This window comes from Lepidochelys olivacea, assembly GCF_965140295.1.
Source record: "Lepidochelys olivacea isolate rLepOli2 genome assembly, chromosome: 9".
NCBI lineage: Eukaryota > Metazoa > Chordata > Testudines > Cheloniidae > Lepidochelys > Lepidochelys olivacea.
The window spans coordinates 7089907-7115972 of NC_140419.1; the positions used below are offsets into that span (position 1 = coordinate 7089907).

Consider the following 26066-nt stretch of genomic DNA (forward strand, 5'->3'; position numbering starts at 1 on the left):
TTTGTATCTTGGCTCTTCCCTGTATAAAATCCCTTCCCCTTGAAACAAATCACTATTGCAGCAACAGCACAGAAAGGCGCAAATAGGAGAAGGGAATGTGTAAGGGTGAAATTCATTGGGGCTGTACTAATCCTATGCATAACATACTTAAGCCCAATTGTGAGGACTCAAGTGCTCACCGAGCTTTGCAGGGGCCTCTGCACAGATGTAAATATCACCCTTTGTGAGCAGTGGCAAGACTGGAATAAATGGTACATAACTGAGCAGTGCAATACTCGAACGGAAGCTTCTGATGGGCGTATTTATACAGCAAAGTCTCAAGGATTCATGCTAAGGAACGATACCTAAAGTCAAGCACTGGTAAAATGAGAACATCAAGAAACAGACAACCTATATTATAAACAAAACCCAAAAATCCATCTCCCAGAAAACAGAACCCCCACCCAATCTAACTTCACACAGTTCTCGTCCTGGGAAGAAGAGGATGAGAGTACAAATCACATGCAACAGATGTTAGTCGTGTTGCTTAATGCACTACTGGTAGGGACTCAGATACTATGGTGATGAGCATCAGAACATATATAGAATAGATTAAACCAGGCTATATGATTGACTTCACTGCCTGATAAAGCTGATCAGAAGCGGCTTAGTTTAGGCGTAAGTGCTGTAGTAAACAAGATTAGATACCTGTTGTACGTAGATTGTATCGAGTGGTGGTGAGAACAAAGGATCAACAACCTGTGCAAAGTCTGGAAAGTATCACTTATTGGTGGCTTCACTGTCCATGGTATCCAGTACATAGATAGATAGATAGATTTTAAATAGATCTACTTCTTAGTTGTTCCTTCAAAGGACCAACTCTCACAATCATGTATAGCAGAGGTCTGAGCAAGCACTTGCACTTCAGTCACCCTTCTCTGGATCATTTTCTTTCCCTAAAACAATCATTTCTCTCCCTTAGCTCAGTACGAGTACACATGGCAGTGATATCTGCATGTCATCCTCTTGTATTAGGCTACACCGGTTTCTTCCACTGCATGGCGTTGAGATTGCTCACAGGGCTCACATGTTTTCATACCAGTCAGGCAACCTGTTCCTTCCTGCAACGTTAACTTTGTGTTAACTGGACAAATGATTTTCCCCTTTGAGCCACTGGCTACCTGTTTTCTTTACCACCTGTCAATCAAGGCAGCCTTTTTGGTAGCCATCATGTCAGGCAGAGGGACAGGGGAGATCCGGCCCTTCGTGGCAGGCCTCCTATTCCTCCTCTACCCAGCAGTCTTTCACGAGGATAGAGGCCTCAGGCCACACATGAAGTTTCTGAGTAAGGTGGCTTCTGAGTTCCACATCAGTCTATTCACTTCCAGGTTTTCTTCCCTAAATTGTATTCCACTCTGGGTTAAATGAAACGTCACACACTGGATGTCATGAGGACCTATTTTATTTGGCTAGGACCCAGCCATCCAGGCATATACTAGACTCTTCATGGCGTTTGCTGAGAAGGTTAAAGGGCAAAGCCATATCCTTGAGAGGCGAAGTGAGTCTCAGACTATGTCAGGACATTGTGCTAAGAAAGGGCCACCTGGGCAGGTTAGGTTAGTCCACTGGGACTTGGATGGCTTCTCTGCCCTGCTTAGATAACTTGTAGCATCCCCATATCAGAGAGGGCACAGATGTAAAAGGAACTCTTGATTTCTGTGTTCCCATCTCCCAACTGAATGTATAAAGGGGGTGTATGATACAAATACTGTTACATTTTGGGAGCTCAGCTAGCCTCATTTTTTTCTCTTCATTTACTTGCCTCTTGGTATAAAGCTGTTAACAAGATTGCAGCATCTCCACCAGTTAATGTTGCAATTAAAAAAATTCATACTTTATATTTTTAGTATAAGTGTTTGCATTCAGTAAAACCTTGCAGATCTGCCCCAAACCAGGAAAAGCGTGACTGTGTACAGAACATTTATTTATTTTACAGTGTTATCGCTTCACTTATGTTCCTCTGTAATCTGAATTTCACATGAACTTGAGCCAGTCTTATCAGATACTGAAGCAGTTCTTCAGACGTGCTGATAAGGAAACATCAGCAGTGCAAGTAGTAGCAGTTTGGACTGTGAGAATGGCACGCACTCTCATAAAAGCTAGTAAAGGACTGTCACCTTGCCAAAACCCATCCTTGGCCAACAAATCTATTGTGGGTTCTTGAGCTCTGCTCCTAAGAGGTTTCACTGTATGCTGACCACATACACAGGTTATCCCAGGTCCACATGGATCACTCACAAACATGTGACTCAATAAAATAATACCAGTGGCAGTGACTGTAGTTAGGGTTGTCCTCCTGACACCTTCTTTCCACTTGCTTGAACTTTTCAAAAACTAAATTCATAAGCACAGACTTTTAGGGCTTGTTCTCTGCCTTAAGTTTGAGCAAAAAATTGTTCTGCTGTGTTTGAGGATATACTCTGCAAGTATGCTGAGCTCACTCAGCTAAATGTGTAATGAAAGATCTAGTCAAATATGTTGCCATGAATTGAAAAGGACAACTGGGCCTGGGTAAGAGCTGTAATGGCCTCACTTTGCAGGTAGCTGGAGCAGGATGAGCTCACTCCTCTCCACCTAAATATTCAACATCAGTGTAAAACCATTAGGACAGCTGGTAAGACAACCCCCATCTTTTAAGTCAAATGTAGTCAGTAAAGTCCCTAATAACTTTGGTAAGGCTTGTAATTATCCCATACAATTATCTGGGGCCAAATTGTCAACTATTGTTACCGTCTGTAGGCCACTGTTCTGGAATACTTGGGACCCACTTTCCCATTGATCTTTGTAGTGCAAGCTTTGTAGTGTTCGTTGTATATGTAACGTTCCACGTTTTCAGTTTTTATTTGATTAAAAAAAAGGGGGTGAGTTTTCAGTGTTTATTTTCCAAACATTAAAACTGAGATAAAATGGGAGGGGAGGGAGAAAAACAAAAAATCTTTTGTAATATACACATTTTACTACAATGTATTTGAAACTTTTTTTTAAATGTACAAAGGTATATTTTTTTCTCTCTCAGAGCTAGCAGTTTGTTCAGAAATCCGCTCACATAATTTTCTTCAAAGTATCTTCAAACTCACATTGAGCGTCTTGCTGTCTTGGAGGTAGTCCAGCTTTGAAAATCAGTGCTCTGCGTCTATAGATCCAGGGGATGCACTCAAAGCTCGCCATGCCACTTTGCTGAATTTGGAAGGTGTGTCTTGATGGCTGTTCCAAAAAGCCAGCACATCCAGTTTCACATAGTCAGGGCTAGGCAAGTTCATGTAAGTAGTAAATTCCCCTTTCAGATTTGAAATTTCATCTTTAGTGGCAAATGGTTGAAACACTTTGGCATAATGTCATAATCTGCTGCAAAATTCACCTTGAGGAAGGGGTGCAACACCTGGATGACATTCCAGAAAGAATCTTCAGCACCAAACACTTTGGGGTTCAGATTATGGACCATGGTCGTCTCCTATTTCTCGCTGAGCATTGTGTTGAAGCTTTTGAACGCTTCTTTGGTTCTTGTATTCTGGGGTGGGAAGGATTTTTAGAAATGGATGGGTTTTCTCATTGTATATTTCTCCTGTAGCTTTTGTGCTCAGTTCAGCTGAGATTTGGTTGTCAGGATCTGGTAAATGTCTGTGTTGGCAGTAGTCAGAGAAAACTCCAGCGTTTACTGTGTCACACAGTGATGCCAAGTTTTCAGCAGTGAACGCTACCTTGATGCATAGAATCTGGTGGGCATTTTGGCTTATTTACCAGTCTCTTCAGAGTTTCTGCTTTAGAACCAGCAAACTCAAGATTATTTAGATTAAGATGAACTCAAGATCAAGATGATCTAGGAGACGCATTAGCACAGTCCACGCGTTATTTATAGGACAAGCAGTGAAACACAAACTCATCCACCAATGTGAAATGTTAGGGGAAGGTAACTGGCATCTGGCTCTGCACTCGTCTCGCACTGTGTAAAACAAAGCCTTCAGTTTGTTCGCATGCTTGAAAATGACCCCGAATCCAATGATGCAAGATTTCACGTCTTTCATTTCTCCTGTAGCTGACAGTGCAACGTTAATCAGATGAGCAGGACAGGAAATATACGTAGCAGCTCCGGTTTCTAATTGAGTTTAATCTCCCATGCAAATTTAGGAAGCAGAATCTATGTTAGTTGTGGTCACATTTTCCCAGATTAGTTGGTACATCTCAAACATGTCCATTCTTGCTGCGTCAGCAGAGGGGATGAATGTCACATCGGCACAAAACTATGCGGGTTTATTTGCTTAGAAATAAAAAAACAAAAACAAAAGGACAAGAATCGGAGGGTCCAAAGCATCAGGAGACTCATCAAAAATCAGACCAGACGCCACATTTCCATCAATTCGTTCCATCAGTTTAGATACTAAAGCATCATTTTCTTTCAGATACTTATGAGTGAGGTTGTCTGCATTAGGAAGGGTTTTTCCAGCTAGACTGGATTGTTGCACAAAGTCACCAATAGGCCCCTCTGCTATTAACAGTGGTTGTCCAGCGAAACAAAGAGCGCACACAAAAATTCATTGATACAATCGTACTGTGTCCTCTCTTTCATTAAAGCCCTGGTGAAAGCTCCAGATATTGACGGTCCCAAAACTCATTTTCTTCTTTAAGCTTCTTGTGTTGCTTGCTTTTGACAAGCTTCTTTAGTCTGTCAGTGTGAGCACTGACCTCTGTACTGCAGTACTTGCAGTGGAATGTTTCCTCTTCGCTCCCATCTTCACTTTTCTTGAAAATTTCTAAGCACTGTTTTTCTTCTTGGTACTCAGGCATAGATTTGCGGTTTTGCTCCATGTTTATTTTTTTACCTTACCTATCTGTAAACCCCAAGGAACTTGTCTAGGTTCCTGGGGCTCTGTGTGCTGGTAGTTCAGGGAGAGGCACACTGTTCCTGGTTGGAAGGGGGAGCCAAGGGCAGACTCAGAGTCTGCTGGGCAACCAAGAGGGGGAGTGTCAGGGTTCTCCCCCCCCCCCGGAACCCGAGGGTACAGATGTGGGGACCCACATGAAAGAACCCCTAAGCTTATTTCTACCAGCTTAGGTTAAAACTTCCCCAAGGCACAAATTCTTTGCCCTTGAATGGTATGCTGCCACCACCAAGTGATTTAATAAAGAATCAGGGAAAGGACCACTTGGAGTTCCTATTCCTCCAAAATATCCCCCGAAGTCCTTACACCCCCTTCCTGGGGAGGCTTGAGAATAATATCCTAACCAATTGTTTACAAAGTGATCACAGACCCAACCCCCTGGGTCTTAGGACAATAGAGAAATCAGTCAGGTTCTTAAAAGAAGGATTTTATTTTAAAAAAAAGGTAAAAATCAGCTCTGTAAAATCAGGATGGAAAATAAATTTACAGGATAACAAAAGATTCAAAAAGACAGCAGAACTTTTCAAAGTTGCAAAAAACAGGACTAAACCTCCCTCCAGCAAAGGAAAAAATTCACAAGCAGAACAAAAGATAATCTAACACGCCTTGCCTGGCTTTTACTTACAATTTGTAATATAAGAGACTTTTAGGATGGTTTATAGGAGAAGGAGTTTTCTGATCTGACGCTTCTCTGCTTCCCAAGAGAACACACCAAAACAAAGCCTTCCCCCCACAAGATTTGAAAGTATCTTCTTTCCCCATTGGTCCTTTTGGTCAGGTGCCAACCAGGTTATTTGAGCTTCTTAACCCCTTACAGGTAAGGAGGAATTCTAGGCTACCCTTAGCTGTATGGTTATGACAGGGAGAGAGACTATTTAGAGCAGGGGTGGCCAACCAGTGGCTCCGGAGCCCCATGCGGCTCTTCAGAAGCTAACACGCGGCTCCTTGGCTAGACACCGACCCCGGGGCTGGAGCTACAGGCACCAACTTCCCAGGGTGCCGGGGGGTGCTGACTGCTCAACCCCTGGCTCTGCCCCAGGCCCTGCCTCTACCCCACCCCATCCTCTGAGCCTGCCATGCCCTCGCTCCTCCCCACAGAGTCTCCTGCATGCCACGGAACAGCTGATTGGGAGGTGCAGGGAGGGAGGGAGGGAGGTGGAGGCGCTGATTGGGGGGGCTGCCCTGGGTGGGAGATGCTGGGAGCGGGGGCGGGGCTGCTGATGTATTACGGTGGCTCTTTGGCAGTGCACATTGGTAAATTCTGGCTCCTTCTCAGGCTCAGGTTGGCCAGCCCTGATTTAGAGCAACAAGAGCCCTGTTGGTTTGGGGAAAGATTGCAGGTATGCCTGCAGAGTGAGAAAGGGGCAGAGTGAAATGATTGATAAGAGAAAGCCTGGGAAGAAGAATTAGCCTGACCAATAGGGAGTGAGATGCCCTCTCTTGGGAGCCCTGGTAGGAGGAGTGGGGTGAGAAGCCATTTTGGGGTTAGTCTGGAGCCAGCCATGGAAAGGGCAGGACTGGCTGTGTGGGGATCTAGAAAAACTCAGACTCATCCATCCAAACCCTCAAGGAGATTGGCACTAAAGGAGGTATCCGGATGGATAGGGGGCATTAGATATCTATCTGTGGAGGACTGATTGTTTAAAATTCAGTGCCACACTAAATGGACACAAAGAAATAGGTGGGCAGCTTCATCTTGTGAGCCTATCATAGTGCGATATTAATGTTGTTTGATTTTTCTGACCTCCACTGTGTGTGTGTTCTTCGTTTTACATGGTGGAACTGCTTCAATCTCAGAGTTGCAGGGCACAACAATTGTGTAAAGCTTTAGTGCTTAACAAAAATAAGTACCTGGAGAAATACTGAGTGGATTGATAAACGGGTGTTACATCAGTAAAAACTGAACTCCTTTAATAAAAAATCCCTGGTAATTTATCCATGAAAAATCAGTAAAAACTGATTCGGAAGACTATGTATATGCTATATATCCCCATGGTAAATACTATAAGAGAGAATATCTTTTTCTCAATAATGCCAAATTGATGATTGTTGAGCTGTATAATCAGAGCTTCAAAAATTTGTCAGATCCTAGTAACCAGGGAGAAAACTGTATTTGTACTCCAGAATTTAAGCTATCAAGATGCTATTTTTTTAAAAGGGCTATTTTCAAAGGCACAGAAGGCAGGTGGGTACCTAACAGCCTTTAGTGCCTTCAAAAATCTCCTAAACCTGTATCCCTTATGTTTGCAAAGAAACCTGCTGAGGGTGGTGTCTGCCATTGGTTTTCTGAGTGAGTCGATCTTCTGCAAACAAGTGCCACCACTTCTCTCCCCCCACTCCGAGATCAGGCCTCTGGGGAAAGGAGAGAGTAATGGGAGTCTAAACAAGATGCTGCCCTGGACCCTACTCTGCGGCACTCCATCTGCTAATAGGTGTGTGGTGAATTTGAAGCTCTCCAACTCCCTTGGCTGCTGGAAGGAATAATTCTCTGTGTTCTGCCTTCCTACCCAGATGCTCCTGGTTGCCTCAAGTGGTCATAAGGGGTCTCCGCTAATTGCTTGTTCCCCAGCCTCCAGTTTTTGGGGTGTCTCCAGTGAACAGCTTTAGTTCCTACCTCTGCTGCTGCTCATAGCTTTTCCAGGCTGCAACAGAGTGATATCTGTTTTATTCTTGACAGTTTCACTGTCAGGATCATGACTGGGACATGGGCGGTAGGGCCTAATGGTAACACCCATAGGGGTGGCCAAGCCTGGAGATTAGAACGGGAGCCACACTGGAGTCAAGAATCAGGACCACAGGATGCCCTGGGGCATAGTGGAGAGCAAGCTGAGGAGTCAAAGGTAAGGAACAGAAGCCAAAAGCCGGGGCCAATCGGTGATCTGGAGCTGTAGCAAGGAAGTGGAATAGGAGGTCAGAGCCAGGGATCAGAAGCTGAATGCCAGAGCTTCTGGGTGTGCCGGAGACATGGTTGGGAAGTGGAACCAAAGGTCAGAGCCAGGGGTGTCAAGGATCGATAAGGGCTGGAACTGAAGCCAGGTATAAGAGCAGGCTGGGCAGGGGTAGGAGTAGGGGCAGGAAGCAGGATCAAGCGTGGCTGCAGGCTTGGAACACGCTGAGCAACCAGCGACCTCTGGCTGCTGCTGAGTCAAGTAGCAGCTAGCTCCGCCCCTCCACCAGTCAGGAAGTGCAATCAATCAGGCAGCCGCTGTCAGGATCAGCTGTGACCATTGCATTGCTAGAAGACTGACCCTGCTGCAGCTGGCTCCCTCGCCTTCATTGTCACTCACAGGCTTTCCATTAGGAGGGGTGAAACTGATGAGACTCTCAGGTCAGTTTTCATTCTGCTGCACCTAGGAAAAGCTCTGAGCAGCTGCAGGTAAACTGGAGTTGTTTGTCTGTAGTCTCAACACAGCACTGTGTTGGTTTACCCTAGTCTCATGTTTGGAAGGTTAAGTTTCTAGCCCTTATGATGGGTTATATTTTTTAAAGAGCTGAGATCTTTCCAAAGTTAAGGGCACCCATCTAGCAAAATCTTCCTATTAGTTTTGGACGAATGGGTTTTTCGAATTCTGTCAATTGAACCTTATTTAGTCTCCATTGTTGAGTTATTTTTAAACTTTTGATTGCGTAAGTGAGGTCTGCAATAGAGATCAATGTTGTGGTGCTCGAGACAGGTAACTTCTTATTCTGTTCTCATAGAATATCAGGGTTGGAAAGGACCTCAGGAGATCATGTAGTCCAACCCCCTGCTCAAAGCAGGACCAATCCCCAACTAAATCATCCCAGCCAGGGCTTTGTCAAGCCTGACCTTAAAAATATCTAAGGAAGGAGATTCCACCACCTTCCTAGGTAACGCATTCCAGTGTTTCACCACCCTCCTAGTGAAAAAGTTTTTCCTAATATCCAACCTAAACCTCCCCCACTGCAACTTGAAACCATTACTCCTTGTTCTGTCATCAGCTACCACCGAGAACAGTCTAGATCCATCCTCTTTGGAACCCCCTTTCAGGTGGTTGAAAGCAGCTATCAAATCCCCCCTCATTCTTCTCTTCTGCAGACTAAACAATCCCAGTTCCCTCAGCCTCTTCTCATAAGTCATGTGTTCCAGTCCCCTAATCATTTTTGTTGCCCTCCGCTGGACTCTTTCCAATTTTTCCACATCCTTGTAGTGTGGGGCCCAAAATTGGACACAGTACTCCAGATGAGGCCTCACCAATGTCGAATAGAGGGGAACGATCACGTCCCTCGATCTGCTGGCAATGATCCTATACATCCCAAAATGCCATTGGCCTTCTTGGCAACAAGTGCACACTGATGACTCATATCCAGCTTCTTGTCCACTGTAACCCCTAGGTCCTTTTCTGCAGAACTGCTGCCGAGCCATTTGGTCCCTAGTCTGCAGTGGTGCATGGGATTCTTCCTTCCTAAGTGCAGGACTCTGCGCTTGTCCTTGTTGAACCTCATCAGATTTCTTTTGGCCCAATCCTCTAATTTGTCTAGGTCCCTCTGTATCCTATCCCTACCCTCCAGCATATCTACCTCTCCTCCCAGTTTAGTGTCATCTGCAAACTTGCTGAGGGTGCAATCCATACCATCCTCCAGATCATTTATGAAGATATTGAACAAAACCGGCCCGAGGACCGACCCTTGGGGCACTCCATTTGATACCAGCTGCCAACTAGACATGGAGCCATTGATCACTACCCGTTGAGCCCGACAATCTAGCCAACTTTCTATCCACCTTATAGTCCATTCATCCAACCCATACTTCTTTAACTTGCTGGCACGTCAGTCTTCATGACCCCACAATGACCTCTTATGCGAGGCAAAAAATTACTCATGCAGTTAGGTAACTGGAATTAGATAGATTCCACATATTGCCATTTGTTACTGAAGAGCCTAATTAATCTGTGCTTTTCCCTTGGGTTACGAGTCCCGGCTGAGCAGGCTAAAAGGCATGATTTTCACAATGGATGGTAGGCATGGGAGGTAGCAGAATCTGGTTATTGTTAACAACAATTTCCCTAGGTGAATCAGATAAAAATTCATTCAGCTAAGCTAATCAAATACTATACTTCTCATTTAGTAGCTAAATCATTTCTTCTTAGGGGAAAAAATGGCACAAACACTTTAAGAAAAATAATATACATACCCTAAAAAAGGAAATGAAACAAGCATGTTAAATATTTAATGAAACACAGTTATGAAAACATTTCCTAAACTATTTCTTAATTTAACGAATCTGGTGTTCATGAGAGGTGCAACATTGATAGCTCAGGAGAATGAAGTCCTCCATTACTGGCAGTAGCACTGTGCGAGTCCTGACCCTGTTTTGGAGTGATCAGCTTTAGGGGCTGTCAAAAGTAGTGCCGTCTCAGAGCCAATTCAGGGATTTGCTGCTCTGCTAAGACTGCCAGCAGATGGCCCAGCTATGGTGGCTTTGTGATGTGGACTTCTGTCCAGAAAGAGTTAGCCTGAAATCCTCTGAGCTCATCTTACACAGATCACCAAACAGCATTTAGACTGTAACTGTTTTGTTCACTGTGGACCTAGGCTGAAACTGATGCCCTGGTTCTTTTATCCCTGTACTCAGTCCACGGAGATACCTAGACACACATTTTGACAGTGTTGAGTTCAGTCTTTGTCCACAATGAAATGTTCCATGTAGAGCAATGTGAGGTTCCTAGTGAAATGCTCTGTAGGATAATCTGAAACTAAGATAAGCTTTCTCATCATCTTGAGCTTTGGTTTTTCTAGTCCCCCCCCCCCTTTTTGTTTCCCCCATCCCCAAACAAAATCCATTGATAAAGGGTTATATACTATCATCTATCCATATGTACACAGTTCCCATCGCAGTCAGGGAGAGTTTCTCTGTGAATAGAGGTCAGAGATTGCCAGTCTCTCATAAGAGGTTAGAATTCTGTCCATTTTAAAACACACAACTGTTTGACAGGTACTCAAGAAAATACTCTGGACACAACTGGTCCAGTGAATTGATGCTGGCTGTCTCCTCTTCCATTTCTGAGCGAGCAAAGAGCTGTCTTCTCTACACCTGACCTCTGCCAGTATCCTAGAAACTTCTCAGTCAGGCTTTAGGCAGGAATATAGCACAGAGAGAGGCATGGTACACAGCTTTCTCCTAGCCATGGACAGTGGGTAAGCAGCCATACTCATTCTGGCTGAGACTCTGGAAGCAGAGTAGGGGATTTAGTCATGATTCCCTTTAATTTAAATTGAAATCCCATACTCAGCTTTGAATATCTAAACCTTTGTCTCTCTCCACAGTATTTGTCACCGCCTATCAGACCTATACTTGGAAGGAAACTTGTAGTATACACCTTTTGCCATTGCTTTTTGCTCTGCTTTTTTGTAGATATTAGGTATTGATTGATATATCCCTGCTGCCTATAAAGTACTTGCCTCTGGATCTTCAACAGTCTTCTTCCTAACCTTGCAAGTTTCTAACTTCAAACGTTTTTGGTACAGTTGGCCATATGGGTGTAGCACATTCAGGAATTAGCAATGAATGGTTATCGCAGGGTGAGATTGCTCAAGTGTAAACTTAAAGGAAACACCATGAAGGAAGTTGCTGGTGCTTTTAAAGTGTATACAATAGCTATTATGAAATGTCTTGGGAATACTGTCTGGCTTGAAACTGCCCTGCTATTTAAATACACGGATCTATTAAATACACGGAGCTATCTCAGTACATTACATGCATGGAGAAGAGGGCATGTTCACACAGTGACCATTAGTTCTGATGTAGGACACTATGTGCTATATCCATTATTAAAAATGTCAAAACAACTAACTGATGGTCTAGTCAAAGTGAGATAAATATGTTCCTTAATTCAGAAATAATCTTGTATTGTACTGATGGAATACAAAGCATGTGTCTAGTGCTTACTCAGATGCTTTTTCTTGTGTGTTGCTTTCCGAAGTAGGACGTTTTTGTGGCTTATTGAAAAGTAGAATAAAATCTAGTCTGGGGCAGTACCATCTGACTCGCTCAGCGTAGCATTGGACTTTTACCACTGTAGCGGGAAAGGTTAAGTGCTGTTTTCAGATGTGTACACAGCTCCCATTCGCTCTAGCAGGATCTGCACATGCATTTCTGAGAAGCCGTGGCTCTAGGTGTGGGTATCGAGTCCTGCCTTGCAGAAGGCATGTTGCCATTTAAAGTTCTTATTTTTTTGTGGTGGTGGGCCGTATGTATGCGCCTTTTAAAAATCTTCATTATTACCCCCCAAATCAGGATCTGATGAGCAATTTGATCCTTATGTTGTACTGGATAGAAGGGTGGATAAAAACAGATGATTTTGGGTGTGGGGGGGAAATCAAGAAAATTGATTTAAAAAAAAAATTAAATCTGACTTTTAAATTTTGTTTACATTGTTTTTTTCTTTTTAAAAATAAACCTGTTTAAAATGAAATCTGAATTGAATACAAAATTTGTTAAGGCCTAAACTTCTTATAGTCTCTTAAAATTGTTTAACTAAAACATAAATATGCCGAATCCATGAGCTTCTCAAAAACGTTGACTTAAAGGCTGCTTTTCTGTGTAAACTTTGTAAAGAAAGAATCAGGGGGAAAACGTCTAACTTTGCAGGTCAAGCTTTATACATCTGGCACAACAGGTGTGTACTGTATTAAAGGCTTGGTTTTTTTTAATAAAAACAATTTTTATGTATGCTGTTTTGTGTGTTTAATTAAATTCCAATTACCAGCCTAATGAAGCTTGACACAAATCATGAGCAAAAAGTTAATTATCTAGTGAATAAACAAGATATCATTCACCATTTTCTAACATACTAAAAATGTACAGTTAATAAGAATCTGAAACTATTGAGAGATAATTGCTTAAATCAATGTATATAGTACACCCTCCTCGGTAGCAAAAAGATGTACGAAATCTTGTGTAAAGGCTCTATTCAGTTGTAAGTTAACATGTTTCAATGGTCATATCAACCAATGAGAATGCACCTTTCTTTAGAAAATAACTGAAGTACAAATGGAGAAGTTGATTAAAATTGATGATTGAAATCGCCTTATCCACGCTGCTGTATAGAAGTGCAAGTTGCGGGTTACTTGATGTTTCCAGTATCCCAGAGAAGGCCATAACAATGCCAGTTACAGAATCCAAATATCCTACCTTTTAGTCCCTGATATTAACTATTAAATCATGCCGCTGCTCCTTCTGATTGTCCATTAAAAATGAATTATTGTTCTAGTTTGTGTTATCTAAGTGCATAATTGCCATTCTCTACATAGTTGTGTAGTTTTTATGGAATTTTCTTATTTACAGTACATGGCTCTTTATATTGGTATAGATAAAATCTTTGAAAAACACTTCCTTGTTGAGAGTGGTGCACCATCTCTGAGATTAAATCTACTAACCACCAATGTATTCTTGTTGAAGTCACTTTGCTGATGTTCTGGTACAGAAACATCAAGTACCTAAAGCTGCCCAATTAAACAAACACCAGAGAAGTGAAAAGTCTATTACTTCATTAACAAACAGCAAACTTTTCCTGCTACTGAGTCACGTGTACCAACCAATCTGTGTAGTATAAGGAGCACCTGGATCTGAAGTGCAGGTTCTGTGTTTGGACCTGGATCGATGCCAGTAGTGTGTCTTCAGTCGGGAAAGTCAAGTCCACGTGGAATGAGCTAAGTCGTTTTATTTAAGATTTTTCTAGCTGAAATAGTAAGCATTCAGTAATTGTTTCTTCTTTCCATCCTGTAAGGGAGAATTTTTTTCCCCAGTCAGTTGTTTTTGAGATTTGAAACTCTGATGTATTTTCATTTGCAAGTGGATATTGCATCTTTAATTGCGTTCCTTCTGGAAGGAATTGCAGATTTCCATAGTGACCAGTGCGTACCTGGAGAAAGTGATTTTGGATCTGTCACCACTAATAAGGATTTTAGTCTGATGGCTGTATGGCCGCTTTAGCCACCTGTTAGTGTCATAGTAATCTGATTGTACTAGGACATTTTGTGGGGTTGTTTTTAATATGTGAGACCATGAATAGTTGCCAGATACATCTGACTACATATGAGAACTGTTCAAACTGATCTTTTAGAGAGGGATGCAAATGCTACAAGTGCTGAATCTAATTTGCTGGTAATGACATAACTAATTTGAGCGGTACCTTGAAGTTAGTGCATAATTGTTTAAGTAAAGCTATGACCATTTTGGTTTGTCAGATAATTGCTGAAAGGAAAACAAGGAGTTTATAACAGAGTTACACTGGGTTCTTGCTGCTGAATTTTTTTTCACTGTAAGATAAGCTTATGAAGTATTGCCCAAGCTAACATAGTAAATCTTCCTCAGAAAACGTGACATTTCAGAGGGTGGAAATATTAAATAGCCATTGGATAACCACTATAGTAAAGGGGTCAGAATAATTCAGTTTTGGTTTGTCATAAGGCAGAGAACTTCTTCCCATCCCCGCTCCTTTGCTCAAAAGCCACCTTCTTTCAGATCTTCTCTTTCCTTTGAGAATGGCCTCTGTAGTTCCCCCACATGTTTGGGTGCTCGCCTCTGCTCCAACTCTGGCCCCTGTAGAACAGCATTTTCCAGTAGGGCCAAATGAACACCGCCTGGTGCCGATGGAGCCAAAAGGGGCTTTCAGAACAGACTGAGGTGCCGGTTCAGATGTCTGTGACAAAGTTGTCTACAGCAGAACTTCTGTGCCAGGCCTTCCTTTGATTTTGGCACCTCTAGCCCCTTGTTTCTTCTCTCCTTTCTTCAGCCACAGAGGAATCTTTTTAGTGCAGAAGCCTGGGATCTGCCAGCTCAGCCAGGTGGATTTCAGATCTCTGACATCCACTCTGCCTCAAAGGATAATACTGCTTCATCCAAAGTGGCTAGAGGTTTGCCACTCTGGCCATCTCCTTGGGGCACCTTTGTGCATGTGTCTTTGTTACTGTTGTCCTTTAGTCCCTTTGGTGCGATCCTTTTGGCAGTAGCCTTCTTCTGCCTCACATTGGCCAGCTCCTGCTAGGAGGTTCACTTAGAAAAGACTGCATCTTTTTGCTCATTTTATCCAAGAGCCCCAGGGCACCATGTTCTCATCTCATCCCATCTCCTGTTTGAGAAGCATCATGCTCACTAGAAAGTATGCCTTTCAGATACAGACACTGATAAGGAACATGTTTGGGAACAAGCAGATTCAGGATTGACTTCCTTGACTTCTCTTGAAGATTTGGTCACAGGCTCCAATCTCTTTGCTGGATGAATCTCTGGCTGATGGGCTCAGGATTTTCTGGTGAGTATGGCCAAGGCATTGAAACATGGAGATAGCATTCTGCCTCAAGGACACTGGTTTTCAAGGGCCTCTGATTGTCTCTGCCTGTGGCTGACCGGGTAGATTCTACCAGGTGTCACAGTGAGAATTCGTGCTCCCAGTAGGCAGTTCTGTGCTGCATGGTTCTATGCTTGGCGTGCACATATCCCATGTGTTCACGTGCACAGGCCATGTCTTCTGAGAACAGGTTACTGGTTTTACTTGTTCCTTTTTGTCCAAGTGGTAGGCAAATCTGTCTGTTGGAACAGCTGATAAATGTGAGTGACTTTGTTGAGAAATGGGAATCTGAAGGTAAGGTGTAAAAGAGACAATTTCACAAAGCTTTACCCCCATCCAAGAAAATATTTCTAGAACATTGTTCCTGGAAATTTTCATCATAGTTGTCCTTGCATGTATCTCGTTCTTTCCTACTCCATGTTGACTGCAGCATCCCCATTGTGTGTCACACTGAAAAGTAAGTTTTGTCTTCCTTGCTGTCGCTCTAATCGCTCGTCTAACCTGCAGACTCGTTACAGTAAATCCCTATGCTTCTTGTTAGGCATGCTTTAATATAGTCTTTGGAAAAATACCAAGCTAGTTCACCTCCATAATCTGCTAGTGTTCCTTAACTTTTGGTTGTCGCATCCTGTGCATTAGGAACTGTCTTTTTGATAGCAACATTATAAACTCAGTACCATTAACTAATTGTTAGGATGTGTTGTTTGTATGTACAGGCCTTATCTTCTTTAAGATTATCTCAGGCATGTAGAATATTCTTAAAAATTCACGTTTAAAAACAGCTTTACTTGCGTTCAGCTTTTCAAAATTGTTGCCTGATACGACCTCGTTTTCGCAGAAATGTTAAATGTTGCCTTGCTGTATCCTCCCTGTTGCTTAGGATCATAACCAGAGTATTCTCCTATTTTAAAATAGTTTATTAGCCAAGCAGTTTTTTCAAACTTGTTTGTCATCATGACATCCATTGTGATTTACCCTTCACTGAATACTATTGATGGGTCAATTCAAGGTCAGATGATCTGGGAGGAAAATGGGATTACATTTTTAAAAAGGAGAGGGATTTTTTTTTACCCCTTTCTCCTTCTTCCTTTCACACACTCTTCATAAAAATTCCTCTTTGCTCAAACTCTTCTTAAAAATTCACCTTTGGGCAGAGCATAAGCCTGAAGAACTTAATCCCAAAAGGCAGATTTGGGGAAAAGTTATGAAAATGGGTGTATCGATATAGGGATAGCAGTTGCTGTGAAATGACTGCTAGTATAATCTCGCCTAACGGCAAAATGTTCCAGGTATGGAAGTTTGCCCATCTGTGAAGGTACCCTCTTGATGGCACTGCACAGCAGTTGCCTACGGAACTGCCTGTAAATATAAGGGCGTTCTTCTGTGTTCCACATTAGCTCTGAGTTCTGAGGAATATTTCAGTCACATTTTGCTGACTGACTTCTCTGCAATCCTGGCAGCTGCAGCCATTCCCAGACTGAGACAGCTCACCATTCACCCATCATGTCACCAGCAAGTTCCATTGATGGGAGTCTTGTTGGACAGATGGGCGTCTTTTGTGGGCCTGTATCTCCGCTTTAGAAACTCTGTCCTGGAGTCTTTCTGGTGTGCATATGAGCATTTTTGGCATCCTGCAGAACTTTGTATCTTTCTCTTGTTCCTTTTAAGAAAAGACCATTGACAGTTACTTTCCCTTAAACTCGCAGCCAGGGGGCTGGTCCTTTTTGGAAAACAATATTCTCCAGAACAATCCGGATCCTATGTTAAGTGAAAATGTCATAGATAGATGGAGTTTCAACACCAGGGAGAAAATGAGGAGTTTCACCTCCCCTAGTTATACAGTAAAGGTTGTGTTTCTGTTTCCATTCTAAAGGCACTTTCAAAAGGATAAAACCTGTAACTTGCCATTCGAGAGCCCACCCTCAAACTTCTCTTACCAAATGAAAGATTGCGTTAGCAGTTTGTAAATACCAAACGCACTAACACGTGCCTCTTACCTGTGTTGGATACTTGCATGGTTTGAAACTCAAAACTAAATTTGGTTGGCAGTTGGCTTAAACATTCCTGGTATCTGGTGAAGGAAATTAACAGGAAGAAAAAACGTGACTATTTGGTCATATGAAGCGATTACTTTTCTTGAGGCTTTTTAATACCCCTGGTCCATGGATGAAGAGTGTCAACTAGTGAGATGTGGTTTCAATTTCTAGGATAAATATGTATTTTATAACCTTGCATAAGGTTTTTCAAAGGAAATTAAATATTAAATGGATGTAAGTACTTAAAGGACTATTTGTATAATGTTAAGTTAATGACACCAACTAAGAAAAGCCAGGAAATTCAAGCAGGTTTTTTTAAATTTAATAAATAGAATGTGTCTTCCACTGTTTTGTTTATTATGGCTGGTATAGCTGTACTTGTAAAATTTGGGTTTATTTTGACTTTGTTTTGCAGATGTCCACAATAAGTGAACATATATCTGTTCTTCATTTTGGCCTGGAGAAATATTAAATGACATTTATTGCTGGGATATTTTGACATTCAGTCAAGTTTGTTCCCTTCATTTAAAACTTGTACTTGAAGTTTGGATTAGAATTGACAGCAAAAGACTAAAGCAAACTGATGATGGAAGATGTACTAAAGTAACCTCTCTCTCTCTCGCTTTGTTTGATATAGTGAGGGACGCAGAGAGGGGTTGTGCACTAGGTGCAAAGCAAGAAGATGTCTCCAAGGAGAACAATCCAAGGCTTCTTCCGGAGAAGTTTCTTCAGAGGACAGCAAAGGTAGCGTCTCATTGGAATAACGATCTATCTTTCACGTCAGAAGGGCTTGAACAGCATTATGCTCTGAACTAGCCCTGCCTTTGGCCTCCCTGCAATCTTCTGCTAGTGTTCGTTGAATCCAATTCCCCTGTGTAGGAATATTTTCTTCACAGTCTGATAAAAGCTTGAGTACTGTGCCATTTTTGCCAATTACCCTGGTTTAAAATGCATTTGTTTATTATACAAAATTACTTAGCAAGATTCAAAAAGGGATTGGACGTTTATATGGATGTCAAGAATAGTGAAAGCTCCCATAATTAATTATAATGGTTTTGGAAGGGATATTAAACTTCACGTTTAAGGTGCTCTCTAACTACTAAGAGATAATCTGCCCTCACAGAGATCTCATCTTATCACACACCTGCCGCAGGGGTGTCAGAAACATCTGGGTCTGGCTACTGCCAGAGACAGGGAGCTGGACTAGATTGTCCTCTGATCTCAGCCAGTATGGTGATTCCTACGTTCCAGATTTCACTGAGAAGTGAATCTTCAGCCCTTCTAAAAGGATTGCTCTGAATAAACCCAGACAATTAGCGATAATATTTCGGCTTGTATCCAGTGATTTATATGGGCCTACAAAAAATATACCCAGTATGAATACATCTGTGGAAAGTGACATTTAATGGAATGCAATTTATTATTTTTTTTTAAAGCCATTTTGTATAAAGCCCTAACTCTGGAGAAGCACAGGGAAAAAATGTCTGCCAAACTCCCCGCAGTGTGCCCTTTCCTCTCCTGTAGTTAGCATTGGATCCACAGAGGCATCGTTTTTGGACTGGTCTTTCTGCACTGATTGTTGAGCAGTGAGTATACAAGGGGAAGATTTTACAGAAGTGACTTGTACATTGTGGTAATGTACTGCTGCTTGTCTGGTTTTATTCTGTAATTAAGAAAAGTGCCATAAAGAGCTAACACTTGGGAGATGCACAGTTCCACCATCGCCGTGAGCAAGATGGCACGCTTTATTTGGTGCAGGAAATCACTTTGTAAATAGGCACTGTTTAAAAAAAAAAAAAAAAAGTGGGGGAGGGGCAGGGAAATGTTTTGTGTCTTCTGAATTTCCAAGATGTTCTGCTATGCCTTTGTGCTCTCCTTTCACCATTATTCTGTTACAGGACATGAAAGTTTCTCTGACGGTGATAACTGTAGAAATCCTGTGATTGTTCTAGGTGGTCTGTATCTTAGAGAAGAAGCATTCCAGAGCAGCTACGGGCTTCATCAAACTGCTGGCAGACAAGAGCAGTGAACTCTTCAAGAAGTGTGCCATGTTCTCACCTGTGGACCACCGAGTGCCTAGAGCCTATGTGTCTTTGGCAGACTGCCCTCCAGACTTTGTGAGCAGGCCTGAGGACTACTCCAGTACACTCTTCATCTGTCGTATTGTGGATTGGAGGGAAGACAGCAACTTTGCAATAGGGTACGTGGTTACTAGCAGATCTGGAGGAAAAGGAGGTTTCTCTTCTGGACCCCTAATTTAATTTTAGTTGGATATTGCTACAAGCGCATTAGAGACACAAGACAAATATCTTGCTGCTATTACTCTACAGAGAGTAGATAGGGTAGCTGCATGCTGGTTAAACATTATGGCTCTTGACTATATAAACTGCTGGCTTCCTCTGGTGCTGCCAGATAAGTAACTAATCTCTGCAATGTGCTAAGGCCCTCATAGTGCAAGTATATAATACAGGTTATCTGTCTCAAGGAGCTTGCATTCTGAGCAGTGGAACTAACTGTAGGTAAGCAGAGAAATTGACTGGCTTAACCGTTACGCTAGCAGGCTTTCCATGCTATATGCTCCTTTTCCCCTCCCCACTTTTCATGAGAAGAGTTCAGTCTGCATCTTTATTTTATTCCTGCTTCTCGTTATCGTGAAGGATGCTCTGTTCAGCAGTGCAGGGGGAATTCTTGAGGCTCAGTTAATGTTTTCTTTCGTTGGGTGATCAGTGCTTCTCTTATCTGTCCTTTTGATGTGCAGTATTGTGCATCCTGATTTGGCTACTTCAGTAGTTTCCAAGATGTAAAGGGTGTTGTCAGGAAACCGAACCGAAGAAACTTTCCATGATTGTCTTGGTACACAGTGGTTTCCTCTGGGACTCCGCTATGACTTCAGTAAGAGCCCTGGGGAGCTGGTCATGTAAAATGTTGATGATTGATTTCAACTTTAACAAAATACATTTGTTTAAACACTGAAATAGAATGCAACCTGTGAGAGGCCCCCAAAGGGCCTGGTAGTTTTCTGGCTTTTACTAAAGGTGGCTGCATAACACTGCCAAATTAATAGAGAGGGACTGTGGAGAGGGCTCAGATTTTATTTTTGGTTAGAATAGGTCTTCGTGGTTAGCAGGTGACAACAACTCATCATGTACTTGACTTTATGCACTTTCCTGATGTACCTGTTAAGCCAGGGGACAAAGTTAAGAGCCTATGTTCTGTTCTCAACTCCAGCCTGGGCTTTGTTGTCTCGAGGAATACCACTTTCTCTCTCTTGTATCTGTTTCTCTATTGGTAATATGGGGATAGCCATCTTTTTGTAAAATGTTTTGAAATCTTTGAATGAAGATCACTTAATAAATGGACAATATTTAAAAATCATTATTGAGAGACTAGAAGGGGTGGGAAATATGGTATTCTACTCATTTTTCCCCTTTGTGGCTAAAACTGGATCCATAGTGATGTTTTGACCTTAATTCTTGTAAAGGAAAATTAGTCCATTAGATGTTACCATCTCTTGAAGATTTTCTTGGTGCCTCTTGGACTTTCTCCAGAGGGTAATGACATAGGTCTTGCAGAATCAAGCAAACAAGTGTCAGAGCAATAGTATTATTAGCTAAATGTGGCCCTCTTACATTCAATTCTTGCTCAATTATTAATCTATAACATTATGCTTGTGTGTAGAGGCTGGCACAGTACTATGTTCAATGATAGAACATGAGAATTAGAATGGGTGACCAGAACCTTAAAAATAAAACCACTTTTGATCACAGTCTACGATATGTAGAATTAATTTTATGTTAAGTTAAAGGGCCTCCAAAGTCACCTCTATTAAAAATTATAGGGAGCCTTATAAGAAGGCCTGATAAGGACTGCTAAGGGTCTATGTTAGAGGGGACCTAGACTGAAGACGAACCAGTAGTCTCGTGTTTACATTCTGCACCACACCTGCCTGATGGGAAAACAGTCTTAACGGGTCTTCAAATCTCTCTCTCCTCCCTTGAATGCCATGGGATCTACAAGTAACTTTCTGTAGGTGTTGGCAAACTCCCATCGGTACAACACTCTTCTTTAGCTCATCCTGTATTTATATTTTTCTCCAAATAAGCTAAAAGAAAAAAGTGGCCACCACACTTTGGAAAATATAGCTGAGATATTTCTGAAATGCACCATCCTTCATGAGCAATATCAAGGTTCCCAAAATGTTTTCTTTCTTCATGGTGACTGTGTGTGTCATTGGACCCATAAAATAATGGGTAAGTCAGGGGACTTGGCAGAGGACGCTGTGAGCTGCTGCTCAACACTCCAAGTTCAGATGCCACCTTGAGATCTGTTGCTACACATTTTGGGGAAAACCTGGCGGCATCCTGGAGGTGAAAGTTTGGGGAGGGGGTTCATTTTTGTGACTCTTGAGTGCCACCTGGTGGTCAAAGGTGAGATTCTGTCTTCTCTGAAGAAGGCCACTATTGTCATGTTGGAAGGTGTAGTTTTTGTTTTGTTTGGAACAGGTGGAGGGAGAGAGAAAAAAAAGAAGGAAGGAGAGACTATGATGAAATGGATACAGATACACATGGAGATGGTGATATCCATGAGATGCGCAGGGATACCCACAGCTCTGCTCTGGTACATACCCTTCCCATAGAGTGGGAGTTGGAGTGATATTACTACAGTGAAGTGGCATTTAATTTTCCCCACTTCAAGCAGTGGTTAAAACAAACCAGCCTCTAAGCCAACCTTTCCCTTTCTAGACAGATGAGAGACAAGTGTCAGATACAGGTATATTCTAGGGTTTTTGTGGTCCAAGCCAGTACCATAATGTTGGTAATGAACCTTCTCCACGGTCTGTGATCACTTTCTCACTGCTGCTGTCTGTTCCTTAGAGACTGGCCGAGTGAACTCTTCTCTCCCAGCCCCAGTATGGAGCTGGGTGAGTCTATTAAACAATAGCAAAGTCAAATGTAAAAGCACTGGCTTCATCTACATTAGCTTTTAGACACAATGACACATGGGCCCACATGACTGTATAATTCAGGTATGCGATGGTGTTGTGACCATGTCGGTCCCAGGATATTCTCTGGATCATTCAGGGTCTGAAATGTTTGTCTGTCAGAGTGAGGATAGTTGTCATAGAATTTAAAATAAAATGTAACCTTGCAGTCTGCCCTTTCACTTCTTGTAGCTGCTTCCAAAGCCTGCTCAGTGTTTTGAGTTCCTGTAGTCTTTTTTTTAATTTCTTTCAAATCCAAATGTATTTAGATGGAAGGGAAAAGACCCGATTGCCATCGGGAGCCCAGTGCCAGCAACAAGATGAAATGCAACAGCGTTGCCTGCTCGCTCTTCCTATTCATGCAGGATTAAACAGACGGCTGATGTCACAATCTGAGTCACAGAGGAGGCTCAGGCCATGTCTACACTATTGAGGCTGTACTGATGCAGCTGTGCCGCTGCAAGATTGCTCAGGTAGCTGCTCTATGCCGACGGGAGAGAGTGCTCCCTTCGACCGAATGAAACTACCTCAATGCGCGGCAGGAGCTCTGTCAGTGGGAGAAGCTCTCCTGCCGACATAGTGCTGTGCACGCTACCACGTATGCGAGCAAAACGTATGTCGCTCAGAGGGGTGGCTTTTCTTTCACACCCCTGAGTGACATACGTTTCCCTGACATAAGTGGTAGTGTAGACATGGCCCCAGGTAGAGGGTCATAGGAATTTGCAATGGTGGGAGAAGTTTGATAAACTAAGGCTATGGCCCGGTTCCGAAATGTCTCCAATAACAGCAAAAGCCAAGGTGTGGCCATGTGTTATGGTAATATAGTACTGTAGTCCATAGATCCATGGAATAGTCTGAACAGTCTCCCCAAAGTCATCTGAAGTTGACATACCAAAGCTTTTGAAATAGCCTGTCCTGTACTGACCAAGATGTTTAGTTTTGGTCATTGTGATTCAGGAGAGTAATAGAGAAAGATCTGTGCACACAGACCATCATTTCAACCCTAGATCCCTTTCCTCAGTTTAGGCTGAGAGGTGCAGAGAGATGTCAGTCTGTGGTAGGACAGGTGGGATGCTAGAGCAAATGTGATGCCTTGACTTTGTCAGGATGAATAAGTAGAAAATGGAGAGTTTTGGTTTGACTTTCTTTAGTAATCAGCTGGTTAAGGAAGAAAAGTTACATATGGATGACAGGTGATGTTATTTGAGCCAAAATTGCCAAGCCCATTAAACCAAAGCACCTTTTAAGGGTTGTGTGGAGCAGTACTCAACAATACAAGATTGACTTTAAGTGATCACTAAAAAATCATATCTTGAATCACCTTTCTTTCACGACACAACTCAGCGTTCAGTGACCGAGTAGTCAAATCATTTTGCACTTTGTATGATCTTCTCAGACTTTCAAGCGAGGGAGGTCTATATTTTTGAAAGGAGATATCCAAAACCTTCTAGATGCAACTAGAAGTGATGCTAATGATTTGGTTGGGGGTCCCTTTTTTTCTGTGGCTAAGTGCAAGAGGTGCTGGCCACTCTAAGATGGATAATTACAATCTTCTTGCCTAAATTTCTACTGCAGTTTCAGCCGAGTATGTCATTCTTCCATTCTCTTTCCTAACTGTTGTGAAGTTCGTTGCAGCACACCGTTAAACTGTTGCTGCATTTCAGAACTGCAAACAACAATCTCTTGAGTGTATTTATATATCAGTTTGTAAAGCCCTTTATTTTATCTGAAAGGATCCCAGGCTGTAAGATTCTTATGAATGAGATTCTCTTCTAGATGGGGATTAAATATGGTTCTCAAAGGCAAGTGGAAGTGATTCACCATCATTTGTGCCTTTTCAAATCTGACTGAGACTGCTTGTAAACACGGATGTTTTGGAGAAATGCTTTTTGGACGTGCTGACGTTTTGCTGCACTCTCCCCCAAACGGTCAAATGCAACAGATTCCCTTTCACTGATTTCCACGACAGGCTATTACGTCCCTAACGTCAATGGAAGGGTATTAGCGAGCTCTCCAGAGAGCTGTAATGCCCAGCCATTGACGACACAGAAAGGAAATGTTAAGTCACTAACAGTTCAAAAAATTCCAAAGTCAATTTTTTTTTTAAATGTCTGGAGGTCCAGCTTTGCTGCGAGTACGGAAGAGTTGGGCAGTAAATGTTTGGCTGAAGCTGACTCATGTGACTGCTGTCATTTGTAAGCCTCTTGAACTACTCTTGCTGTTCTTGATGGCAGTGCAGCCCCTGGAGTGAATTACAGTGTGGTTTTCGCTCCAGGGCTTTCTATTATCCTGTATGCGTTAACCTTGATCTGTTGGATTTTGCTCTGATGCAAGTCATCCTGTCTGTGTGACTGCAATATGGCCCCAATTAAAATCAGCTGTGAACTTTTTATTTCAGGGTGCTTGAGAAATGTTCCTTGGAAGATAGTAAATCACATGCTAATTACTGTTAAGAATATGAGTCCTGTGTCAAACCCCTAAGTATTCAAAATTCTACTTGATCCTTATGGATCATAATCTAATTTCAGTAAACTACGCAAGAGGACCTGGGTTACAGAATCTGAGCTGGAAGGCATGCCATGAAAGGGTGTTTTCTTGTGACTCAAAAAACATACCAAAGTAGACAGTAGAGACCTGATTTTTCCACAAGTGTTGAACGCTTGCAGCTTCCACTAGAATCAGTGGGAGCAGCAGGTGTTCAACTCCTTTGAAAATTAAATATTGAGCCACGATGGCAGTGGAGGAAGCGGAAAAGGGTTATACTTCAACACCCCTCCCCCATTTTTCCTCTCCTCTTTAATCCCTCCTTGGCCAGAAGGATGTTGTTTGAGAGACAAGACACTTTCTCCTTCCCCCTTACAGGGCTTAGTGCAGGGAACAAAGAGTAAAACCCAGGGCCCAAGCTTTAATTGTCTGTATGGTAGCTCCCTTTGCGGCTCCTAAACCTGGGGTGACCAGATGTCCCAATATTAAGGGCTTTGTCTTACATAGGGCCCTATTATTCCCCCTTCTCTGCCCTGATTTTTCACACTTACCTGGTCACCCTAAGCAAACCTGAAGGTTCACCAGTCCAAATCTCCGTGTACTTCTACAAAACACGGGGCATCGGGTGATAATTTCTATGCTGTATAATTCCTGCTGCAAGAAAGAAAGAGAAAATTATTTCTTGCTTAGTAAGGTTAAAATAACAGTAAGGATCAGACCGAGGCAAACAGGTTGAAGTTGAGAATTAAGGCTGGATGCCAAATGCATGGTGTGCCTCTTCAATAGAGCTTGTAGATAAAACTGAATCAATGAGGGCCAATATATTTTATCGCTGCTTTATTCGTCCGGAGAATATGAACTCTATGACTTAATGCAGAACAAAGTGCACAGCCCTTTGCAGCATGCTACATGATCTGAAAGATTTATTATACAGCCCTCCTTAGTGTGAAAAAGAGACAACCTTACCTACCCCTTATAAAGATGAGTTTGCATTTACCATGCAAATGGAGTTTATTATGTAAGTTTATGGCACAGTTGAAACACTGGGAACATTCTGCATAGCCAAATTACAGGTACACAATTTTTTGCCTGTATTAGGAAAGTAATTAGTGCCTGTTTTAGCTCATTAAAATTAAAGCAGAAGGATCAGTATCATGGCAGCTTTTCATACATTGCAGAAACCTTGCTTACAGAGGTGGTATTCCCTGGTATTATTGCCCCTTACCCAATGTTATCAATCTTATTCAGATTAATTTGCATACATGTAGATGGTAATTTCCTTGGGCCAGGGTTCTTGTCTCCTTTGCCTGTAAAGTGCCATTTGTCCTAATGGTGCTATATT

At 42.3% G+C, this 26066-nt stretch overlaps 1 protein-coding gene across 3 annotated transcripts in view; it reads left to right on the forward strand.

Moving 5' to 3' along the window:
* Positions 1-26066, forward strand: part of DIS3L2 (DIS3 like 3'-5' exoribonuclease 2) — a 280475-nt gene that overhangs the window by 94379 nt on the left and 160030 nt on the right. For all 3 annotated transcript variants that reach the window (XM_084638284.1, XM_084638283.1, XM_084638285.1), the window contains 2 exons: positions 17897-18003; positions 19212-19459. In XM_084638284.1, coding sequence (XP_084494410.1) covers positions 17897-18003; positions 19212-19459 — 355 coding nt within the window. The remainder of the gene's footprint in view (positions 1-17896; positions 18004-19211; positions 19460-26066) is intronic.